The sequence below is a fragment of the Lissotriton vulgaris genome, chromosome 9 (assembly GCF_964263255.1).
Source record: "Lissotriton vulgaris chromosome 9, aLisVul1.2, whole genome shotgun sequence".
Classification (NCBI taxonomy): Eukaryota; Metazoa; Chordata; class Amphibia; order Caudata; family Salamandridae; genus Lissotriton; species Lissotriton vulgaris.
Genome location: NC_141697.1, coordinates 339,439,034 through 339,462,741, shown reverse-complemented (window position 1 = coordinate 339,462,741; position 23,708 = coordinate 339,439,034). Strand labels below are relative to the sequence as shown.

Genomic DNA, 23,708 nt, shown 5'->3' with positions numbered 1-23,708 from the left:
GAAGGGGGAGTCTCTAGTTGGCGCAGTGCAGCACTGGCGACAAGCAGGGACTCTCTCTTCCTCGTCAGGGCTGAGTGTTACCTCCAAGAACAACCTCTGCTTACCCTCTAGGTAGTGTGGCACAAGCAGTCTAGGCTAATCTCTGGGGCACATAGGGTTAAACATTTGCAATATTACACCGTCACCACCAACCCACCACACAATGACACCAAACTGTATTTGTAAAAATATATATTCTTTATATACTTTCAAAGCAGGCTTGTAAATACAGTCTTTAAACTTTAAATAGCGGTTCCAGTTTGCTTGGGTTTAAGTTGCCACAGTTCTTTTTAGCAATTGACAATCTTTGTTTAGCGTTGCCAATAACAGTTTTAGTTCTTATTCAGCTTCTGTCGTTATTTCCTCAAAAAGGGGGTTCCAGGCTCTTCACTGTACTTTTCTTTGTCCTGCTAATCAACCAGGATTCCCCCGGCTGTCCGCGGGCCTCTCTACGCCCCTCGGCTCCTCCGCGATGGAAAACGGGCCCGGTCTGCCCACTCTCACGCTTCTGGCGGGAGCGGCGGCCGGGGAGTCAGCGCCTGCCTCTCCGTGCGAGCTGCACGGCTGTGCGCGGCTGACAGGGGGAGAGAGCGGGGGCCCTGGGAGCGCTCCACACGCAGCTCCGAGGGCTGGGCGAGGCAGAGGGTATGAAACAGTACCTTTCTAGCGAAGTAGCTGGGCGCAGGTCAGCGCGGTAGTCCGCGTCGCGTTGTCTTCCTTCCGATGTTGGAGCGAGCGGCGGCTCGGCTCTGGCTCGGGGGTTGGCGTTGCGGCGCGGGCCGGGTTGCGCTGGGAAAGCGCCTCGAGATTTCCTGACACAGGAGGGCGCACGCAGAGGGCAGCGATCCTCAGCGCAGGCCTCTATCGATCCAGGCGACGTTCAGGCACCCCACGCAACAGCTGTTTCTCGGACAGCGGCGGCGCGTTCAGGGGCACAAGACACGAAGGGGTGCAAGCAGGCACCGGGCGCCACCTTTCTTCACGTTGCGAGCTGCGGCTCGGGGCCAGAAACGGTGCTCGGATCAGCTGGGCTGGTCTTCATGATGCTTCTGGGCCAGGCAGGCGGCAGTCACTTTGTTCAGAGGGAGGGCAGCTCCCAGAGCGTTGCTGAAGAGCGCGATGGTCACAGCGCGCTCCGCTTTTCCTGGAGAGGCTTGCAGAAGGAAAACAGCGTCTTCCAGTGGTTCCTTTGTCAGGGGGTAGCGCCCACTGTTCCTGGGGCGCTGGTCAGGGGGCAAGTTCACAGGCAAGCCCTTGGAGATCTTTCAGCAGAGTTTGGCACAAAGTTCAATAAAAGCAAAAGTCTCTTGTAGTCTCTTCTTTTCCTCTCCTTCTGCAGCAAGGCACCAGACACAGGCCAGAGACAGCACTCCTCCTTGTCTTTCCAGGTCCTTCTCTTCGGGCAGAGTTTCTTCTGTAGCGCAAACAGGATCTAATTTACAAGGAGCAGGGCTACTTCTTTTATACCCAGTTTCTTTTGTTCTGACAGGTCAGGGGGCCTTTGCCTAACTGCTCTCAGCTCCTGAGCACTTGTGGTGGGTACTTCTGCTTCTGCATTCAGTGTGAGGGCAGGCACATCAGCCGCTCCCCAGGGGGGCGGAGCCGGCATTGTGAAGACAGGGGCAGCCTGAGCACTTTGTTGACAAGCTTCGGTCCTTCCTGGGCCAGGTGCAGGCTGAGTCATCAGTCGCTCCCCAGGAGGGCGGAGCCAGAATTGTGGAGGCAGAGCACAGCCTGATGCATCATTCAGGGGAAACTCCCACCACCCACTAAGGTGTCATCCTGCTATTCACAACCTGTCAACTCCCAGCCCTGTCACTCACACACTCAGACAGTCAGATACACACAAGAGCAGAGGCGGGCTGAAATGGTTAGACAAGCAAATGCTAACTTTCTAAAAGTAGCATTTGCAAACCCAGGATATTAAAATAAACTTTACTAAAATAAGTATTTTATTATTCTGAGTTCAGGCATACTAAACATTAATTTCTACCATGTTCCCTGAGCCTGCTAGGATTATAGAGTGTAATAATTCCAGCAGCCCATTCTGGCCTAAAGGGAGCAGGTAGCCTTACAATAGTGAAAAACGAATTTGGCTGTAATTTACTATTAGGACATGCCACACAGGTTCTGCAATGGCAGACCCTAGACACATTTTAAGGCTGCTTCTGTGGGTGGCGCAACCAGCGCTGCAGGCCCACTAGCAGTATTGGCATTTACAAGCCCTGGCACTCCTGGTGCACTTTACTAGGGACTAACAGTAAATCCAATGAACCAATCATGGACATCAATCACATGTACACTTTTCAGTAGGGAGAGCATATGCACTTTAGCACTGGTCAGCAGTGGTAAAGTCCCCAGAGTCATTAAACCAAACAAAATAGGTCAGAGAGAGTATTGGAGGAAGGCAAAAAGTTTAGGGATGACCCTGCCAAGAGGCCCAGGTCCAACACATCCACCTCCAAATATGTATCCATGTATGCTCCCACACCTATTTATGTATTCAGTTATGTATATTCCTGCATTTGTGCATCATTACATTACATCATTCACCTACATGCCAAGTCATACATACATCCACCTGTTTTTGTGCCTATATGTTTCTTACCTGTATGAATATTATCTGGGTATATTTCACCTCTGTACCTGGGAATATGATTGGAATACTATGTGTGTCTCTTGCTGTGAGACTGCTCATGGCATATGTCGGCTGCACCTTGATAGTGGTCTTCTGTTTCTTGTAGGCCACCATTTCTTTGTAGCCAATCACCAGGTGTTGCAAATTGCAACCTGCACTGTTAATATTCATTAGGGAGATCATTTTGCAACTGTGTGGGACTGGGCTGTTTGCAACATTACCTTTTAGTACCCACGGGGGGGGGGGTGTTGGGGAGTTTGGGAAGTTTGGGGGGGTGGTTGATAGGGGGTGAGGGAGGGGCGAAAACTTAAAAGCAGTCCGCGTCTTCCTGTGTTTCTGGAAATGGACATTGGACAATGAAGCAGAGAATGGACTCACTGTACTCGTTGCTTGGTCTTCTACCTGGAGGCTCGAGTAGCATGTTAGGGGAGGCGGAATGATTATGTGCCATACTGCTGTATTGCTATGCTATTCACCAATGTGTTGTCTGTGCAATTATTTTGGTACTGCAATAAAAACGATGTTACAAAAAAAAAAAAACATGACCTTTTAGTACATAGTACTTGTCACAAAATCAAAGACTGGTCGAAAAAAGTTGGTGTGCAATTTCCAACCACGTTTTGCAGCCAATCTCTTTACACATCTGCCACATAGGTTGAATGGACTAGCCGCAATATACAGCCTTGGAAAATATTTGAAAATCTTCAGAAATCACTGTAAACTCTACATGGACCATGAATGGTCATCTATCGCTGCCAACCAATACAACCCGCAAGCATCTGTCAAAATGATATCCTTCCTTCACAGCGCTAAATGCTGAAATCAAAGACACGATAAGACCACCATTCTGGTCACTCACAACAACACCAACATTCTTCCCACATAGTCTCACAGTAGGTGCAACACTCTTCCAACCAAACACAATACAATATAGAGTAGTGGATAACTCCTGTGTGTCTTTTTGTTACATCAGAACAAACTACTGTATCATTATTCATTTTATTTTTGGCGTTTTATATAACGCTGCAGTATGGGACATTAGACACCTTAAAACAAAGGAAGTATACAATGACGAGTTATATCAGAGGGTACAATGTTGCTCGCCGGAGAGAAATATGGGAAGGTAGCATGGAAACATCTTTAAAAGAGGAATATTCTTGGAAACGTGGGTGGGGGAATACAATGTAAAGAACTTTAAAAAGTGGAAGCAATTCTTGGAATTATCCAGGATTCGAGTCACTTAGTTAAATGCGGAATGAGGCAGTTTCCGGTTTATTTCTGAGAGACATGAGGATCGGTACAATTTCTAAGTCGGAGGCGAAGGAGGCCCAGATGGAGGCAGCAATGCCGGAAAGGGTTGGCGGAGTGCTTGAAAGTTTTCCAGCGTGGGCTAATTTGCAAACCAGCAAAATCTCCGCCTTTACTTATAATTGGTTGATGGTTTCATTTCCGCTTTTGCACGAGTGTCGACATTCACACTTCTGTGTGTGCATGCCTGGTGCGCACTTAGAGGCGGGGTATCACAAATAGTGTTACAAAGGTGTCATTACTCACTCTCTCCCTTGTTATTTTTTGTCTCTTTAAAAGACATTGACGAATGCCGCTACGGATACTGCCAGCAGCTGTGCGCCAACGTGCCTGGATCCTACTCCTGTACCTGCAATCCAGGCTTTACTCTGAACTCCGATGGGCGGTCCTGCCAAGGTAAGCAGCAGTGACGACAATGAAGCATGTGCTTGGGGCAAGCATGCAATGTCATTCAGAGGACATTTGTGTCATCTGTACTCCTAGGGCCAGATGTATCAAAGGGTTTTGCCCATTCTGTGTATATGGGGAAATGTGTTGAAACATATGGCCCCTAGCATCCTAAAATGCTCAGGTGTACAGCCAGTAGTTCAGGGTGAGAAGCATCATCAGAGCTAAGCACCATTCATGCCACCTACATGAACATCACAGTACACTTCTTGTAACCACTTTCCTTGGAGGCATGTGCATAATATCTGACCTACTAGATTCATATTTCATGAAGCAACAAGGCGTGCCACACATTTTCTGTTTACATTTTGAATGAAATTGAATCATATATTAATATATTTTGAGTGAAAATATAGTGTTACCAAGTTGGTACAGGGTCAGTATATCACATAACAAAAATACCATAACCACTACACTGATGTAAGAACGACATTGCATGGTAATTCCAGGTAAGTAGATGTGGCGCTAAATAGAGTGAATATATACTTTTACCCAACCATGTGGTGGGTGCAGTATTTTTATAACTAAATATTGCTGACCTTAATATACTGTCACATAGCTATCAAATTATAATAGCTGTTTGAATTAAGGCCTCTGATGCTTCTACAGAGGTTTAAATCGTATTGAAATACAAGAGAGATTGTGGATTGCACAACTCATCACTGCATGCAGTGTATCAATCGAGGATTTGGCCAGCTGCAGACCACACTTTCTCCCCATCCACTATCACCTGCACCAGTTACCAACCAATTTATTGTCAAGGGTGAAGTACTGTTCAACCAGGTGGCTTCTAACCTTGTATAACATGGATTTGCTTTTTTAAATATTTCTGACAATCACCCCGAATCCACTTGCCTATCGAGTCTTCATTTTATGTTAGTTCAGCTGTACTGACAATACTAGCCAGGATTATAGGTAGAGGTTGGAAGATCCTGTTATGTATAACATTGTACTTTGCAATTATCTTTAGAAAAAAAAAATCGAAACAAAATGGTCCAGATAAGCCTATGCATATTCGAAAATTCCAACAATTTTCGACTTTCCTTGCTGCTGTCAATCTTTCTATCATATTCGTTGGTGGTAATAACCATTCAATGTTGGGATAAATTCCCAAGATTCTATTGGTTTGACTCTGCAGCTATGGCACAATAATTCAGCAGTATCAAAAGTATTGTTCCGCTAGGAAGCACCCGAGTGCTTAATTTGAGCTGGCGATTTCTGAAGGGATGCACCAGCAATCTTTTTTGGGGACCATGATTTATTTTTTATCATCAGAATTAGAACTGGAGAAAAAGAGAGAAAAGCAGCAAAAGGGGGAAAAGGAAGAAGAGAAAGATAGAAAAGCAGTGGTAACGGAGAAAGCATGGATGAAAAGGAATTTATGAGAGTACGATATAGCGGCAGGCAAACTAATTTGGTGGATGAAAGAGACATGAGGCGACATAAAAACTAGACAGCTTAATATTCAGAAACTCTAACATTAAGCAATGATGCTGCCAGCCTTCTTAGAAATATTTGGGCCGTGGAACATATTGTTTACAAAGTGATCACTGCAGCATCCCAATGCTGCACCAGAGCAATTATGTTTCGTATTTTACTCAAAATGTGCCCTGGAATGACATATTGTAAAATGCTTTTACGTCTCTTTGGTTGTCCTGCTACAAAGACAGGACTAAAGGTATATCATTTTGTATTTTCCAACATGCTTTTTTGTTTAGCTTTGAAGTGACGGTGCCGGTTGTAAGTCATACGTTAGGTTGTAGTCTAGCCTTTTATGTGGGATTAGAACGGAACAATCTCCCACTAGTTAAGACAAAGTTCAGCATTATATGATTTCATGTATTCAGAATTTCTCACTGTCTCAATAGCTTCAAGGGATGAAGAGGCTCTGCAGTGGAAGATCCTGGATACAAGTGTTTATCACTGTTGCTTATGAATACTCTGCCTCGCAAGTGCTCCACTTGCAAACCTCCATGAGCAACTGCTACATAATGTCTTTTTATTCTTTGTCCGTTATTCCAGTTGTACAGTTGTGCATCAAGCATTTCATCGAAGTTTGGCTCAAAATGTGGATCATTTTGTCAGTAAAAAAAAAAAAAATGTTGTCAGTAGTTTCAACTAAAGCACTTGCCCTCATACATATTTATTTGGGATACCAATGGTTTAAATATATGCTCCTTGTCTGGTGTCAAGGCATAGATAGAGTAATCAGACATGTCTGCTTGGGGAAACTGGAGCATTTAGAAGAGCAGGACGTGGGGTTTGCGTCCACATTATTGAGTTATTACTATCATCTTGCAGAAATATTGATTCCAGAATATCATCTACTTCCATATTCTGCAGGTAAATATATATAGTTAAGTATATATTTACAAACCTTAACTCCAAACTTATGTATGCACAGCTTTGTGCATTGAGGCTGTGGAATCTCAGCCACTTTGCGACTGTTGCCATGGTAATGATACATGCTCGAGTATCTTAGAGACATTAAAACAGAGGAAGATGCCAAAGGCAGGTTTATCTCCATCTATGCCGCAAGAGGACGAATACTTTGATGCCTGCATTCAGTGCAGCAGCTGCCCTGAACACTCTATTTATTCCTACGGAGGTTCACCTGTTGAGCCTGGAACTGGGCTGGAGACTGCTTTCCTTGCAAGGAAACTCTTCTGGTGGATCTGACTAGTCCGTTGGACTAGCTCTCTGTTGGAGGAAGCACACACAAGAGTGAAAAGCAGTGATTTACTGTTTATTTTTGAGTTTTTGTCACTGAGGTGTCTCTTTAGTGATAAAAAATACAACCTATTTTTTTAATTGGTGTTGGATTTTTATTTTGTTGCATTTTCTTATTATTTAACTGCTTTGATACTTCTTAATGCTTTACACTTGTCCTTTTGATAAAGCCTGACTTCTCCGAGCCACAGCTACCTAGGACTGAGGTATGGTTTCACAAAGTGACCTGACTGGACCTGATAGAGATTTGTGCCATTTGTTGGACAGCCACACGATATATAAAAATCCACATTTCTCATAGCTAGCTTTAGATGTCTGACCAGCACATGGTATAAGTCAGAGTGAGGAGTGACGGAGAGAGGAAAGAGCGCAGCGATTGGCTATAGTTATTATGAGTTGGGGTCCCAGGAGATGTGGTAAGTGAGGCTAGCATAGTCATATACAATTTAAAAGCAGGTACTTGTCTCCTGTATATTTTCAGTGTAAGTATGTAGTACTCATTTGAAAACAACGTATAGGCATGGAGCGTGACGTAGTGGAGCGAAGTGCAGATCACTATGAACGTGAAACACCCTCATCTGCAGTGTTCTAAAGAATTACAGAGTACCCTGTTTGGGAGTAAAAACTACCCAGCCAAGTAAATGACTAAAGAATGACAAAGTGAAATAAGCTCCACATTTCCATAAAAGCTGATATTTTCCCATCCTTATTGTATTAGTGCATTGTATTGTATCAGTTCTGGACTCAGTACTAATGCATTCATGGTTTTAGCTGAGCAAGCAATACTGTCACAAGATGGCAGAGCAGTTATTTCCATAAAATATATCAATGTACCTACACTGCAATGATATATACTGTACCATCTCTGCACTGTAATGAAAACAGCCATTTGACATTGGATGGGGATAAGCGACCTATGCACCAATTAATTTTGAATTGTCAATTTCATGTACCATGCACTACAGTAGTTTATTGTTAGCGGGGATAAAACGCCTATACAGCAAAATATCAACCTTTATGAAGTAGATTGGGCTTTGACGCAATCCAAACCCACAGATAAAATTGTGCAAAAAAACCTACGTATTAGCTGTGTGAGAAAATGCCCTTTTGCATGATTACTCCCATTTTTTGATTAATTTTATTGCAGTTTTTCAGACTGCATACTGGGTCACTGCTGTCCAATGCCCAGTGTATATGCTCTGATCCTAAAACATGTAGAAATTGACTATTGCCCAATTGGCATATTTAACTTTCATATAAAGCCATAGCATATAGTGTAGAAACTACACCACAGGCAAGGATAGTAAAATCTCACCTGTGGACTGCAACACTCAGTGTGCCATCCACTAGTGTGGCACAGGAATACATGGTTTCAAGCCTACCATTGTAGCCTAACTGCTGCAGTTTAAACATGCAACCCGATCTGTGAAAATAACCCTTTCTTTTAAATATTAATGAATCACCCCTAATGTAGCCCTTGAAGCCCACAATGTACGGTGCATGGTACATAAAAGTGGGACATATAGAAATATATTACCAGGTCCCTGTAGTGACAAGTTCCCAAAAGCTATTTACATTGTGGAATGCTCTGGCTGTCCTACAAGAAACCTAGGGTGTTGGGAGTTTTTCTTTCTTCCCCTGCAGGAACGCCAGTTAGGGTGGACCCAGAAACAATTAGCTCACAAAGGGCCTGCACTTTTCACAAGTAAATGTAAGGTGAGACCCATGAAAGCTAAATGTAAATGTAAATGTACAGGAATTTATATAGCGCAAATCACCACTGGTTTCTAAGCGCTTGCTTAGGGATCCCGTCCTGGTATTCCCCTGTGAGATAGCCCCAGCAGGGTATCCGCAAGGTGAAAGCCAGGCATCCCGCCGCGAGGGGCCGTTGTGGAGATTAAGCAAGCTATTGCCCAGAGTCGCAGAGTGTGAACCCATGAATCGAGTAGGCACCGGAGCGAGAATTGTCGAGTCCATGGCCAAAGCTAAGATGGCTGTAAACCCAGTTGGAGGGACGCTACCCCAGAACCAGTTTTGAATGACCACAGAGGAGAGGGGTACTCATTTCCCTAGGCTCATCTCTGAATAGCATACAGACTCTACACAAGGGAGAAAGGTAACCCCAATTTGGGATTTTGGGAGTAATGTGCACAGTAGGATTTTTTACAGTAGGGCGCATAGGAACTTTTGCTGAAGTGGGTACGGTTGCCCCTGGGAACTTCTGCTCCATTTGGTAGGGAAGAGCCAGGAGTCAGTCCCATCAACTATCTAGTGCCAACCATAAATATGACACCATCCTCAGAACACTTTCTAGACCTGTGGAAGAACAGGAGAAGGAGTGCACCTGCTGTTTGAGACCTGTGAGGACTGGCCCTGCTCCCTCTTGTATGCATTACAAAGAAGTGGACCCCATGAGTTGGCTGCCTGACCTCTTGTGTGGCTACAGGGATACAACAAACTGCAAGAAGCCTTCTTCCTGAGGTGCCCACCTAACCAGTTCCAACTGGAAGTGGACTGACCCCTGCTGGTTGCCTCTGCTGGAGTAAATCGTAAACCCTAAGTGCTGTCCGTGAGGTCATGGGACCCTTGCTGTGTCTAATTGGTCTTTCCCTACAAACGCTGAAAAGTTGAGACTTCCAGCTGACGGAGAACTGTGACCAACCACTGTGGTGGGACTTCGCTTCACTGGGCTGAAGAATCAAATTTCTTCCTCTTTGAGCTTCTCCACTGCAGTAAATCTGTTTCAGGCCATCTGCTAGATGGTGTCCAGCATTATGGAATTCATCATAGGCTACAGCTACAACCTTGTCCCACCGATGGATTCTGACTAAACCTGAATACTGAAATCTTGACAGGGCAAAGGCGCAAAAGGTATACCACAAACGAGAAAGGTTCCTTGGGCATGAAATTTGAATTTTTCACACTTCAAGCTTTTCCTGTCATAAACCAGGGCTTCAGCAGGACTCTGCCCAACAGCTATCTAGCTTCAAGAGGACTCCATTAGACACAATCTGCAACCTTGCCGAGCTGATAGATTTTGACTTCCATTTCAGAGATTTAGATGGATGGAGTAATTATTGTTGCCATTGCAGAGTACCTTACTCTTGACATGGTGAAGGTATTCCGCCTACCGTATATAAAAATGTTTGGTGCTCCTGCAGACATCAGTTGCATTTCCAGGAACCGTCATCATGGTGGTTCTTGGAAATGCATTGTAAGTTTGACAAATAGCTCCGACAAGATGATGGAGCCGTACATCATACTTACAACTTCCTTTTTATTTTCTAACAGAAGATCCCAAAGCGAGACTTTCTTTTCTAAATATATAAAAACTAAAGTATGTCTGTTTGTCCTTTATGCATTACTACACCATTCATCCGATCGGCATGAAACTTTGGGAAGTTGTTGAGTACACTCCTGTGAAGGTTTCTGGCAAAAAAAAAATAATAATAATTGTTAAAAGTTGTTGAGTACACTCCCGCGAAGGTTTCTGGCAAAAAAAAAAAAAATTGTTAAATATCGGCCCCAGGGCCCTCATAATCTTTCCAATACTGAACGTTCACAGTTTCCGCTTTTGCAATGACCATCAACAAAGCACAAGGACAATCGCTGCAAGTGTGTGGACTAGATTTGGAAAATCCGTGCTTCTCACATGGACAACTGTATGTGGCCAGCTCATGGGTCGGTAAAACTTCTGATTTATTCGTGTACGCACCAGACGGAAAAACAAAAAATACCGTGTATCCACAAGCACTCGGATAACTAAACAGAATTAAAACAACACTTTAAAATGTTTTCCATATTAAAATGAATAAGTTTCAATAAAAATGACACAATGTAAATTAAATATTATCATAACAAGTTTCCTTAAATTTCGTTTCTTCTGAGATCGCAGCAACGTGCGACGGGTAAGCTAGTTGAAAATAAAAAGAACAATGACCCTCTTGCCATTCTCCCATGGCATTTAAACATTTATACTGCCCTTTACTATTCTTTTCATGGCAGTGACAAGTGTTTGGACAAAATATTGAGTCTAAAATATTGTTTTGATAAAATATTGTGTCAAGAATATCGATGACAAGAATATTGTGAAGGTAAGTTTCTATGGGTGGGTAAGGTTGTACTATACATAACTCCACATATATGTACCTTGAGGATGTATATATCTTCAAGGTGCCTAGATGTGGAGTTAAGTATAGTAAAGCTATACTTACCTATTTGAACTTACCTTCTCGATATTTTGATCCTCTATATTTTTAGGTCTCGACTATTCTATCCGTCAGGGATAAATAGACGAGAGTAATGTAGTTGAACCAACATCTCTGGCCGAGTGACTTCCAAACGGATTTCCTCCAATGCATGTGATGTATTGAACAGTGACACTTCGCGAGCACGCGCTTGGCCTCACTCACACCCCGTATGCCTGCTCCCCTCCCCCGCCCCCTACGCCTCACACCAGACTCCCCCACCGCTCGCCATATGCTCGGTCCCTCCCACTCCCGCTTGCTCCCCCTCCCCCGCACTCTCCGCCTACCCTTCTCCCTCGCTCGTTTCTCATGCCGCAGTCCTTCCCTCCCTCTATTTGCCTACCTCCCCCTCCATTCACAGTCCCTCCCTTCCACATATTTCTGTCTCTGCTCTTTCCAGCATTTGTTATCTCTGTTTCTATCACATATCAGCTCTCGCCCTCCTCCACTGTCTGTGCCCCCATTCCTAAACACTTATCTTCCTTTCCGGGTTCTGTGCCCCGCCCCACCACAAAAACCGCTGCCCCATCCCCGCCCTCACGGCTCTGCTCTGCCTGAGCGGAATCGATTACCGGAAGAAGGAGCAAGCCATGAGCTTACATGTTTGTATGTGTAACTAGCTCCTCTCAGCCTCACTCTACTCTCATTCCTGCCCTCCTCTCCCGTGTCTTAGGCCCACCTCCGCTAACTCTCCTCCCTCTCGCCCGTCCCTCTTTCCTATGCCTGCCTTCCTTCTCCCCCTTCCTCCTATTCAGCCCATTTCCTCCCTCACCTGTCTTTCCTTTCCCAGTACTTCTTTCCCACTCCTCTGGCGCTCCTCCCCAGCCCTCCTGGTCACCTCTTTCTCCTTTCAACTCTCTCTCCTTTCGAACCCTGCCGCACTCCCTCCCCTTCTCCGCATCTCTCTTCTACTTTCCTCTCGTATAATCTCCTTTCCAGCCCTCCGTTTGCCTTTTTACCTTTTTCTCGTTCCAAGCTAAACTGCACTCTCCGCCTGCCCTTCTCCCTCGCTCGTTTCTCATGCCCCAGTCCTTCCCTCCCTCTAATTACCTACCTCCCCCTCCATTCACAGTCCCTCCCTTACACATATTTCGGTCTGTTTCTCTTACATATCAGCTCTCGCCCTCCTTCACAGTCCGTGCCCCCATTCCTAAACACTTATCTGCCTTTCTGGGTTCTGTGCCCCGCCCCACCACAGATACCGCTGCCCCACACCCAAAGACGCTGCCCCATCCCCGCCCTCACGGCTCTGTTATGGCACCGGGTGACGCTTTAGCGCCGAAGCGCCCTATCTGTTTTCAACATTATATGATCCAATCCTTTGTCTGACATCTGCTAAGCAAACAGTCAAATCGTTTTCATTCTGCTGTCCACTGTTTACAGAGAACGGCAGAAAGGCGCCTCTCATACAAATCTTCAAGAAGAGCTTTGCTGTGTTTTGTTGAACAGGTTCTCAGAGCACCCGTTTTTAGACCTGGGGAAAAGGGCGGCTCTTACAAGAGAACGCGTTTCATGGGCAATAAAGTAGTAACATTACACAGTTAGGAAATACAAACATCCATCCCCCCACTCCATCCATCCCCCCATCCATCCCCCACTCCATCCCCCATCCATCCATCCATCCATCCATCTCCCCACTCCAGCCCTCCCACTCCATCCATCCATTTATCCCCCCACTCCATCCATCCATTCATCCACCCCCACTCCATCCATTCATCCATCCATCCACCCCCACTCCATCCATCCATCCATCCCCCCACTCCATCCATCCATCCATCCCCCCCCACTCCATCCATCCATCCACCCCCCCACTCCATCAATCCATCCATCCATCCATCCCCACACTCCATCCATCCATCCCCCCACTCCATCCCCCCACTACATCCATCAATCCATCCATCTATCCATCCCCCACTCCATCCACCCACTCCATCCATCCATCCCCCCACTCCATCCATCCATCCATCCCCCACTCCATCCATCCATCCCCCCACTCCATCCATCCATCCCCCCACTCCATCCCCCATCTATCCATCCCCTCCATTCCCCCACTCCATCCATCCCCCATCCATCCATCCCCCACTCCATTCCCCATCCATCCATCCCCCAGCCCACCCCCCACTCCATCCATCCATCCCCCCACTCCATCCATCCACCCCCCCACTCCATCCATCCATCCATCCCCCCCACTCCATCCACCCCACTCCATCCTTCCATCCATCCCACTCCATCCATCCATCCATCCATCCATCTATCCATCCATCCATCCCACTTCATCCATCCCACTCCATCCATCCATCCATCCATCCATCCATCCCACCCCATCCATCCATTCCCCCCACTCCATCCATCCATCTAGCCATCCCCCCCACTCCATCCATCCATCCATCCATCCCCCCACTCCATCCATCCCCCACTCCATCCATCCATCCCACTTCATACATCCATCCCACTCCATCCATCCATCCCGCCACTCCATCCATCCATCCCCCCACTCCAGCCATCCCACTCCATCCATCCATCCATCCAGCCCCCACTCCATCCATCCATCCATCCCACTCCATCCATCCATCCATCTCCATCCATCCATCCATCCATCCCACTCCATCCATCCCACTCCATCCATCCATCCATCCATCCCCCCCACTCCACCACTCAACACCACAGTGCCACTCAACACCACAGCGCCACTCAACACCACAGCACCACTCAACACCACAGCACCACTCAACGCCACAGCATCACTCAACGCCACAGCATCACTCAATACCACAGCATCACTCAGCACCACTCAACGCCACAGCATCACTCAGCACCACTCAACGCCACAGCACCTCTGAATACCACAGCATCACTCAGCACAACTGAATGCCACAGCATCACTCAGGACCACTGAATGCCACAGCATCACTCAGCACCACTGAAGGCCACAACATCACTCAGCACCACTGAAGGCCACAGCATCACTCAGCACCACTGAAGGCCACAGCATCACTCAGCACCACTGAACGCCACAGCATCACTCAATGCAACAGCATCACTCAATGCCACAGCATCACTCAGCACCACTCAACACCACAGCACCACTGAATACCACAGCATCACTCAGCACCACTGAATGCCACAGCATCACTCAGCACCACTGAAGGCCACAGAATCACTCAGCACCACTGAAGGCCACAACATCACTCAGCGCCACCACAGCATCACTCTGTGCAACCATTCAACAACAACTGGTTCTAATATGTTCTCTCAATGTTTCAAGCTTTATTACAAATGTCAAAAAGATGTTAATATTTCATTGCTGTTCTTGGATTTTCATCACAATAAAATACAATAAACATAATCTTCGCAAAAGTTATTTACAAAAGTTTAAGCTATTGCCATTATAAATTACAATAACTTTTATTTAAGTATTAATTATTAAACAAAATAAAAGCCATTGTTATTGGTAATATTAATACATCTAGGTCAAGTAAATACAACCTATATTGAATTACAAATGCTATAGGTGTTACATTTGCGAAAGTTAAAACTATTGGCATTGTAAATGACCAAGCTATTAATTTCGATATTTTTAAAACCAACACATAAATAAAATATTTGTCATTTACAATACCAATAGCTCAAACTTTCCTAATGCGAGACCTATTGCATTGTAAATGCTTGTTGGTATTGATATTCTGTCAGCCATCCAGTCTAGGGCAAAGATAACCTGCCCTGTGTCTGCCCAATCACATGGCAAGCCTCCGACGTTCCGTACTCCTTGTGACCATTGACGATGTGTGTATGTGGCAGAAACTGAAGATCTGTCCAACTTTAAATCAGATGGCCGGACCTTCAGGTTGGTGGAAAGGGTACTCTGTCACCATTGCAAAGGAGTACCTTTCCCACCAAAAGTTAAATCAGGTCCCCAAGTCTTAAGGTAATATCTTTGACCATAACAAATCTGAATAGCACATCACAGCTATGCTACATCTTGGTCGGCGTGAAATCTCCTGGTTTGAGTTTTACTTTTTCATGGTGCTTTTTCTCTTAACTCTTTCAAAATACATATCTTCGGTTCCCTTTATTGAATTTTTGTTTTATTGATGTCCTTTTGTTTATTAACTTTTACTCTATTCATATAAATTGGAGTGGGATTCTAATTGTGTTGTGTTTCTGACCTTTTAACTGTATTGGTATTTCTAAAGGTTTTACACATTTTCTCCAAATGAAACCTGTCTGGTCTGTGATACAGCTTCCGATGGTTGAGCTAAGGTTTAAATTACTTAAACTTTTGTCTACACCTAACAGATTAGTGAATGTATTACTTGGGATGGCCTACAATTCCCCTCAACTAATGATTCACTTTTTTACAAGCTGGTAATATAGCTCGGTTTGTTGACCGCCTATCACTGAAAAATATGTTTAAATAGCAATGAACAGGTTTGATTCTTTGCGATTTCTCAAATCATTCTCAGCTCAAGCTGTACCATTGAGTTGTCAACATATTATATGTTATATACCATGTATCCTCGCTAAACACTTGCAACCATCGGTAGTATATTAATATCAACATATTACTGTCAATGTTACATTTATAAGGCTTCTCTTCTTGCAGATGTGAATGAATGTGCCACTGAAAATCCATGTGTACAAAACTGTGTCAACACTTACGGCTCTTTCCTGTGCCGCTGTAATCCTGGCTATGAACTTGGAGACGATGGAATTGCTTGCACTGGTAACATGCAAATGTCGATTTAATGTTTTTATTTGCAACCTGATCTACATTTTCAAGTTTCTTATAAGTTGGAGATGGGTTCAGTTGGTGCTTCCATTACAATCACAAAGTTTTAATATCAGTAGTGGCTGCTCTTGATAATAAGTGGTGGAGCAGTGGGTGGGGAGATAGATGTGGGAGTAAATTTTAAAAAAAAAGCACTTACCTGCCGTCTGCCGTCTGTGGAGTCTTCTGCTCAGGTCCTGACTTTGAGTCCCAATAGGCTGGTGCACACTGCAGTGCTTCTAGACGCCAATCAAGACGCTGCTCTCATACTGGTAATACAGCATGAGAGCAGCGCCCTGATTGGTCTGAGCAGGCTGGTTTGACACTCGCTCAGGTCCTAGGAGCCTGTGCTTCTTCTCCACTCGGCTGAGCAGCACAGCTCGGGTTGAGAGAGATTTAAGTGTGCATGACGGTTTGGCCGGCCTTAGACATCCGGCCAAACTGTCTTGTTCACTTACAGTATGCACTACTTCCCCCCTACTGTCATCATGGCCATACCACACCTAGACTTCGCTGGGTGTAGCGGGGAAAGAAAAATAAAATTATAATAAAATGTATTTTTTTATCCTTTCATTTCTCTTGGATCCCTCAGCTGGCTCTCAGGAGGGGTGGGGGTGGGGGGGGGGGGGGGCGCGATGCTCTTTCACTAGGCAGAGGAACCACCATTGTTTAATATCATCCTTCAAAATATCAGCTACCAATGTTTTGCCAAGATAATAGTTGTAGAGTTAAAAATGGTTCATCTATACTACCCTGTATATGCTTCTGTTGACGATGTGTTTGTAGACAATATTGTGGAGTCAATATATGTGCAGGTCGACATTATTCACCTTGATATTATGAAATGCAAAAATTCAGATGTTGTGGAAATTGATTCAGAATGAGGAGTTAAATCTGGATTATTCCACTTGACGCACCCGGAGGTGGTGAGGAATTGATTATATCTCTTTGTGTCAAGCTACCTATGGATAAAATTGAAGCACATAACATTGGGGGTTATTAGTTAACTGGTCCGGTGTAGTGGGTGCACCACATAGACCAGCTGCATTGCAAGGCCGCCATGGAGTGTAATGCAAGGAAGGAAACTGTCCAGCTCTCACAAGTGGTTATGTTCTAAAAGAAAACTAAAAGAGGATGCCCTAGGGTCCTCAGAGCCTTGGGCTCCAGTGCCACTGCATGTGCTGAGCCATTCAAGTTCAAGTTTTCCAGTTTAGCATTTGTATAGCGCACTACTCACCCAGAGGGTCTCAAGGTGCTTGAGGGAGGGGGGTACTTACTTATCGAATATCCAAGTTTTTAGTTGTTTTCTGAAGGAAAGGTGGTTCTGTGTAATGCGGAGGTGGGTGGGGAGAGAATTCCAGGTTTTGGCCGCTAAGTAGGACAAGGATCTTCCCCCCATGGTAGATCTATGCATGCATGGAATTGCGGCGAGGGCTTGATTGGACGATCGTAGTTGGCGGGTGGGGGTGTAAAAGGACAGGCACGTATTGAGGCATTCGGGTCCAAGGTCGTAGAGGGCTTTGTGTGCATGGGTGAGGAGACGGAAGGTTATTCTTTTGTTGACGGGGAGCCAGTGGAGGTCTTTCAGGTGACCGGAAATGTGAGCTTGGCGGGGGATGTCTAGTATGAGTCTGGCTGAGGCGTTTCGGATGCAGTGAAGTTTTTTCTGTAGTTTGGCTGTGGTTCCGGCGCAAAGGGTGTTTCCGTAGTCCAGTCGGCTTGTGACCAGTGCGTGGGTGACCGTCTTTCTTGTTTCGGTGGGGATCCAATGGAAGGTTTTTTTGAGCATACGTAGGATGTTGAAGCAAGATGATGAGACGGTGTTGACTTGTCTGGTCATCGAGAGGGAGGAGTCCAGGATGAAGCCTAGGTTACGTGCGTGGTCCGTAGGTATGGGTGCGTTTCCCCGGGCCAGTGGCCACCATGAGTCGTCCCAGGCGGAGGGGGATGATCCTAGGATGAGGACTTCCATTTTGGCCAAGTTCAGTTTTAAATGGCTGTTCTTCATCCATTCGGCTACTTCTTTCATCCCTTTGTGTAGGTTAGTTTTGGCGGTAATTGGGTCTTTGGTGAGGGAGAGGATCATCTGGGTGTCGTCTGCGTAGGAGATAATGTTGAGGTTGTGTTGGCGCGCGATGGATGCGACGGGACTCATGTATACGTTGAAGAGGGTGGGACTGAGTGATGATCCTTGTGGTACGCCGCAGATGACTTCGGTGGCCTCTGATCTAAAAGGGGGGAGGCGGACTCTCTGGGTTCTTCCGGCGAGGAACGAGATGATCCAGTCCAATGCTTTTCCTTGTATTCCGGCGTTGCTGAGGCGTTGAATAAGGGTGCTGTGACAGACTGTGTCGAAGGCTGCGGAGAGGTCACGTAGGATGAGGGCAGCTGTTTCTCCGTTGTCTAGTAGTGTTCGAATGTCGTCTTTTGCTGCGATGAGGGCCGTCTCGGTGCTGTGTTTGGCTCAGAAGCCGGACTGTGATGGGTCGAGGGATTTGTTGGATTCGAGGAAGGCGGCGAGCTGACTGTTGACGGCTTTCTCAATGACTTTGGCAGGGAATTGGAGGAGCGAGATGGTTACACCCCTGAGAAGGACTCCAGAATCCCACTGATGCTACTAATTATACTTTCAGACTAAACAGACTTTCTCAGGGGTACCCTTAAATCCATATATTTTCACACACAATACCATATCCGTGTTATGTGTTCAACAACATATTACTGAAATTCCAGTTGTTTTCTTCCCAAGAATTATTTTCTTGCTTGTACAGTAAGCTACTGAGGCCACATGTTGTGATTATTTCACCCCATTTACCTCCTTGCCCCAGATATACACAATACAGCTGTTCACAATTGTCGCAGTATTGACCCTCTTTTTCAAGGACATTTTGTGGTATTTAACCAAACGCATAGGTGATATTTATACATTTCATGTTGGACCTAAATGACCAGCAGAATTGTTTACACAGTGGATCATGTCTTTTGCCCAGTTGGTGACACTTCATTTTCTGAATTGAAACAGATGTAGAAGTAAATGGCCACTGCAGTTCCTATATACCTCATAAGGTTTCACATATGGTCATGATGAGACTTACAATCGAGGATGGTGATACCATGCATTAAAAATGAAAGATTGTTGAAGTTTCGTTAGAGGAGCATTTGGTACATCACCTGTCTCCCTTCATTCTCAAATAAGGTTTCTTTCCCATTATCTGACAAATTTACCAATTAACGGTCCCTTGCTGTCTCTTAAGCGATGTGCTGTGCCCCGCCCACCACTGGACAGGAGACTGTGTACCCTGACACAGATCACTTTGCTCTTCAGTAACTCTAACTTTTTTACTACTACTTCTTTTTTGTGTGCATATTTATATAGCGCGAACTCGACCCGAGGTATTGGAGCGCTTTACACGAGCATCGTATTCACATTGCACGTTCAGACACGGGGAGATTAAGTGATCTGCGCAGAATTACAGGATGTGGACGCGACCTCGAGGCTCGAACCCTGGTCTCCAGCACCAAAGTCGGCAGTTTAAGCCAACGGACCACATCCTCTTCCCATGTGTGCCTAAACACTCTAGTCCTGTAGCATTTACTTAGCACGTCATTCCCCATTGTGGGGCACTGTAGTGCATAAGCGGATGGTTAGCACGCATGCACTATTGTGGAGTGCATGGTTGGCAGTTTTCTGTTGACTGTGAACCTTTGTGGGAACTATTTTGATGTGGTGCATGAGTGACCAGCTCTTGGCTGGCGTGCAACGTTTAGCAGTGTGGAGGCGACGAAGATGTGAGAGATGGGCACACAAATATTAATTGTAATTAGCTAGCGGTTATAATTAACTCTACAGCTCCTGTGTTATGTTTTATAGTTTCTAGTATGCTGTCAATTCACTTCTCATGCTGACTGCAGCAGCTGGGTTGCCCACTCGGTAAAATGTGGTAGTCTGGTGGACAGGCAGATGGAAGAAAAAGGGGAAATGAGGCAGAGGAAAGAGACGGAGATCTACCGGGAAGTTGTCTTTTATAGCTAGTCTTGTTAAAGTTATTAAAGGGACTTCACCATAAAGGCAGCTACAGAGCCAAAGGAGCAGAGGGGCGCTCTCTGTGTATGCACCAAAAACAGGGGTTGATCAGAGAAGGCCTGGTAATCCAGCCAGTGTGTACTAAGTACAAATCATGCAATAATATTAAGAATGAGTTCTTTCTTACAAAAGCAGCAGCAGCGTCCCTGGTTGTTGCAGGGGAGGTGCCAAACATAGTTCGGCTGAGGAGTCTCTATCCTGACCTGCATGACACGTGTTTTTTAGTACGGAAAACTTACACACAGCACTCCGCTGCATGGATGACATGCCCGCACAACTCTGCCCTACAATCATCAGCAAGCGAAAACTGTTTTGTAGACCTTCACAGACAGTTTTGCCAATGCTTTAAACATTCTAGGGGTGAATGTTTGATTTGTTAATCTTTCCGTTGATCATTTATTTATTTATTTATTTATACAACTTGTTAAGCGCACGATTACCCGAGGGTGTCTTGGCTCTGGACAGAAGATCAAAAAAAGAACTAGGGTTGTAAGTAAAATGGCTTAAACTTATTGATTAAATAACCAGGTTTTTAGCTGTTTCCTAAAAAGGGTTAATGTGGGAATGCTCTTAAGTTGATTGATCTGTTCTATTTGCATTTTTTGCCCTAAGTGGGAAGGGTATGCCGCAACATGGGTCCCGTGCTCGCTACTCCACCAGATTCAAGCTAGCCTGGCTGATATGGGGTGGTACCCCAAACCAGTCTCAGGTGCTTGTTACTGGTCCAGGGAGGACTTGGCATGGCAGTTCGGGCTGGACGTTCCCTTAGGGAGCAGGGTCAAGACTAATTTGCCTATGGGTGGGTCTGAACTGGAATAGCGTGCCGTACAAAAACCAATGGATTTAACCCATATCTGTGAATGAGAGTGAATGATTGATTTGTTCAGCATTTCGTCCATCATCTGTTCTTTTTGCACTAAACGTATTAGCATCAGCATGCATTCTCCTTTAATGGTACCTCATACACTGCCCTGGTTGGGTACATCTATCCTGACATGTTTCAGCACAGTGCTTTCAAGCAGTAAAACACTGCACAAAAGGCAAAGCCTAGACTCTGAGGGATGGCGCATCTATAAGGAGAGGTCTTTTGAAGCCATCAGCAGATATGGCACCTCAGACCGGAAGGAGCACAGGCCACTAGTTTATAATGATGATAATCCGTGAAATGTTCTTGGATGCACCTTCTACCATTCTACCATGACGTGTATTACACTAGTACTTTCCATTATGGTGTAATGCTCCACTACAATGTCACAATGTGCTCTTCTACTGCACTTGAGACCCGCCCTGTTTACTCCTCTATTTCCATTTCTAGGATTGGCACCAAGACAAGGATCTGCAAATACACATCAATCCCGGATCTCACCACCACTCCTACATGGTCCTCTCTTCCCTCCTCCTTTCTCCACTTTTCACCTAGAAGCAATTCTTGGATGTCCATTATGGGTAGCCAGGGCTAGAAGTGGGTGTTCCAGTCTTGTCTATTGGTACACCTGGTACTGCCCCGCCTTCATCTGGTCCCAGTTGTCAGAAAGTAAGTGGCAGCCAGGCTTGCCCATTGGTACCCTTGGTTCTGCCTTACTTGCCAAATGGTAATCCAAGTACTGCCTTGTTGTTTCTGGTCTCAGGGGGGAGATAAGAACTGGCAGCCCTGGCTTGCCCATTACTATGTGTGGCTATAGGGGCCAGAAAAGATGTGGTAGCCAAGTCTTGCTGATTGGTACCCCTGGTACCTCCTTGCTGCGCCTGTTCTCAGTGGTCTGCAAAGAAGTGGCTTTCGAGTCTTGTCTATTGGGACTCCTGCTCGTACCTTGCTATGAATGGTCTCAGGGGTCAGAAAGGAAGTGGCCGTCCAGGCTTGCCTCTGGTGCCCATTGAGTCTGAAAGGGAGAAGCTGCCCAGGCTGGCCTATTGGCTGCCCGGATACGGCCTTGATGGGCCTGTTCTCATGAGTCAGAAAGGAAGAACAGAGTCTAAGAGCCATGTTTACTTTCTGTAGTTTCCAGGTCTTGCTCTTCCTCTCTTGAGGGCTTGAGGGTGAAACAAGGGGTAAACCAGGTGAAGTCATTAGAGATCAAAGTATGTGTGATGTCACCTTCTTTACCACTGGCATTTTGGGTTAATTGTGTTGATGAAGCAGTTATGTTCGCACGACGAGAAGTATATAGAAGCCACCCTCATTTAGATATATATATTTTTTATGTTTTTGTTTTTCATTTACAACATAATGCATCGCGCATCTCCTTCCAGGGTTTACGTATGTCAGCACCTGAAGCCCCCTCTGCTGTGTGCAGGGTGCGCCCGAATAATGCCAGCCACGGGTTTCTGCGGAAAGCTTTAATAACAATAATAATTGGGTCCCGGGACTTATTCTTTTACAAATTAAGCACTGCCCACACCCGATTGCTACAGACCGTTCCAAGCACTCTCACCCTTTCTTTGGTAAAGAGCTCAGTTATACCTGTTCAGTGTTCACATTTGGCCATTGAGTCATCAGAAACGACCTCCTGCCCATTCATCTTTCTCTGCATTTCCAGATATGGACGAGTGCAGCTTCTCGGAGTTCCTCTGCCAGCACGAGTGCGTGAACGGGCCCGGGTCTTTTCACTGCACCTGCCCGTCAGGGTACCTGCTTCTTGACGACAGCCGCAGTTGCGAAGGTAAGGATGTCCGCACCCTAATAAAATAAAAAAGAAGACAGCACCCCACACCATTATAAGTAAGGATACCATATTGATGCAGAAACCGTGCTCTGTTTAATGCTGCATTCTTTGATCCTTTTTCTGTGTAAGAAAAAATTCAAATTTTATATAAAATGTCATTAATGGGCCTTATTAATACTAGAACATTAAACATGGTCTGCTTACCTAGGTATAAGAATTCTTATCGCACTGCGCATGCTCCCATATGGTCGATATACACCACCTGCTGCGACTGCTATTATTGCTTTCAGTATCATCATTGTCATTATGTCATTAGTAATATTATGATTGTCATGGTGTTGTTTCTGTTGCCCTTTTGAATTCTTCAGAGCCCTTTCCGAAACTCCCCAATGGCTCCAATCATTTTTAGAAAAAAACAAGCCATCTTAAAAATACAATTCTGGAACTATCTGTGAGCCTTCATCCCCACTCCAACTACCCATGTCCTAAATGTACATTTCTGCCTATATGAACTAATAAATGCTTAGAGTATGAAGATAAACTTGCCATACATCAATAGTTCTTAACCTTTTGACTTATGTGGACCCCCACCAAATCATTACTGGAACCCTGTGACTCCTACAAAATCGTATTTGGAATCTGGGGACCCCCATTGAGTCATTATAGGAAGCCAGGGACCCCGACCTAAGCATTTCTAATAATTCACCTGGAAAACAATACACAAAAATTAGGAAACAAGCTTCAGCAAACAAATACACAAATTATTTAATACTGTTTTCAAATT

At 45.3% G+C, this 23,708-nt stretch overlaps 1 protein-coding gene across 2 annotated transcripts in view; it reads left to right on the top strand.

Annotated features, from left to right (window-relative positions):
• FBLN5 (fibulin 5) overlaps positions 1 to 23,708 on the top strand; it is a 272,407-nt gene that overhangs the window by 180,470 nt on the left and 68,229 nt on the right. For both annotated transcript variants that reach the window (XM_086937681.1, XM_086937680.1), the window contains exons 6-8: positions 4,265 to 4,381; positions 16,013 to 16,132; positions 22,799 to 22,921. In XM_086937681.1, coding sequence (XP_086793807.1) covers positions 4,265 to 4,381; positions 16,013 to 16,132; positions 22,799 to 22,921 — 360 coding nt within the window. The remainder of the gene's footprint in view (positions 1 to 4,264; positions 4,382 to 16,012; positions 16,133 to 22,798; positions 22,922 to 23,708) is intronic.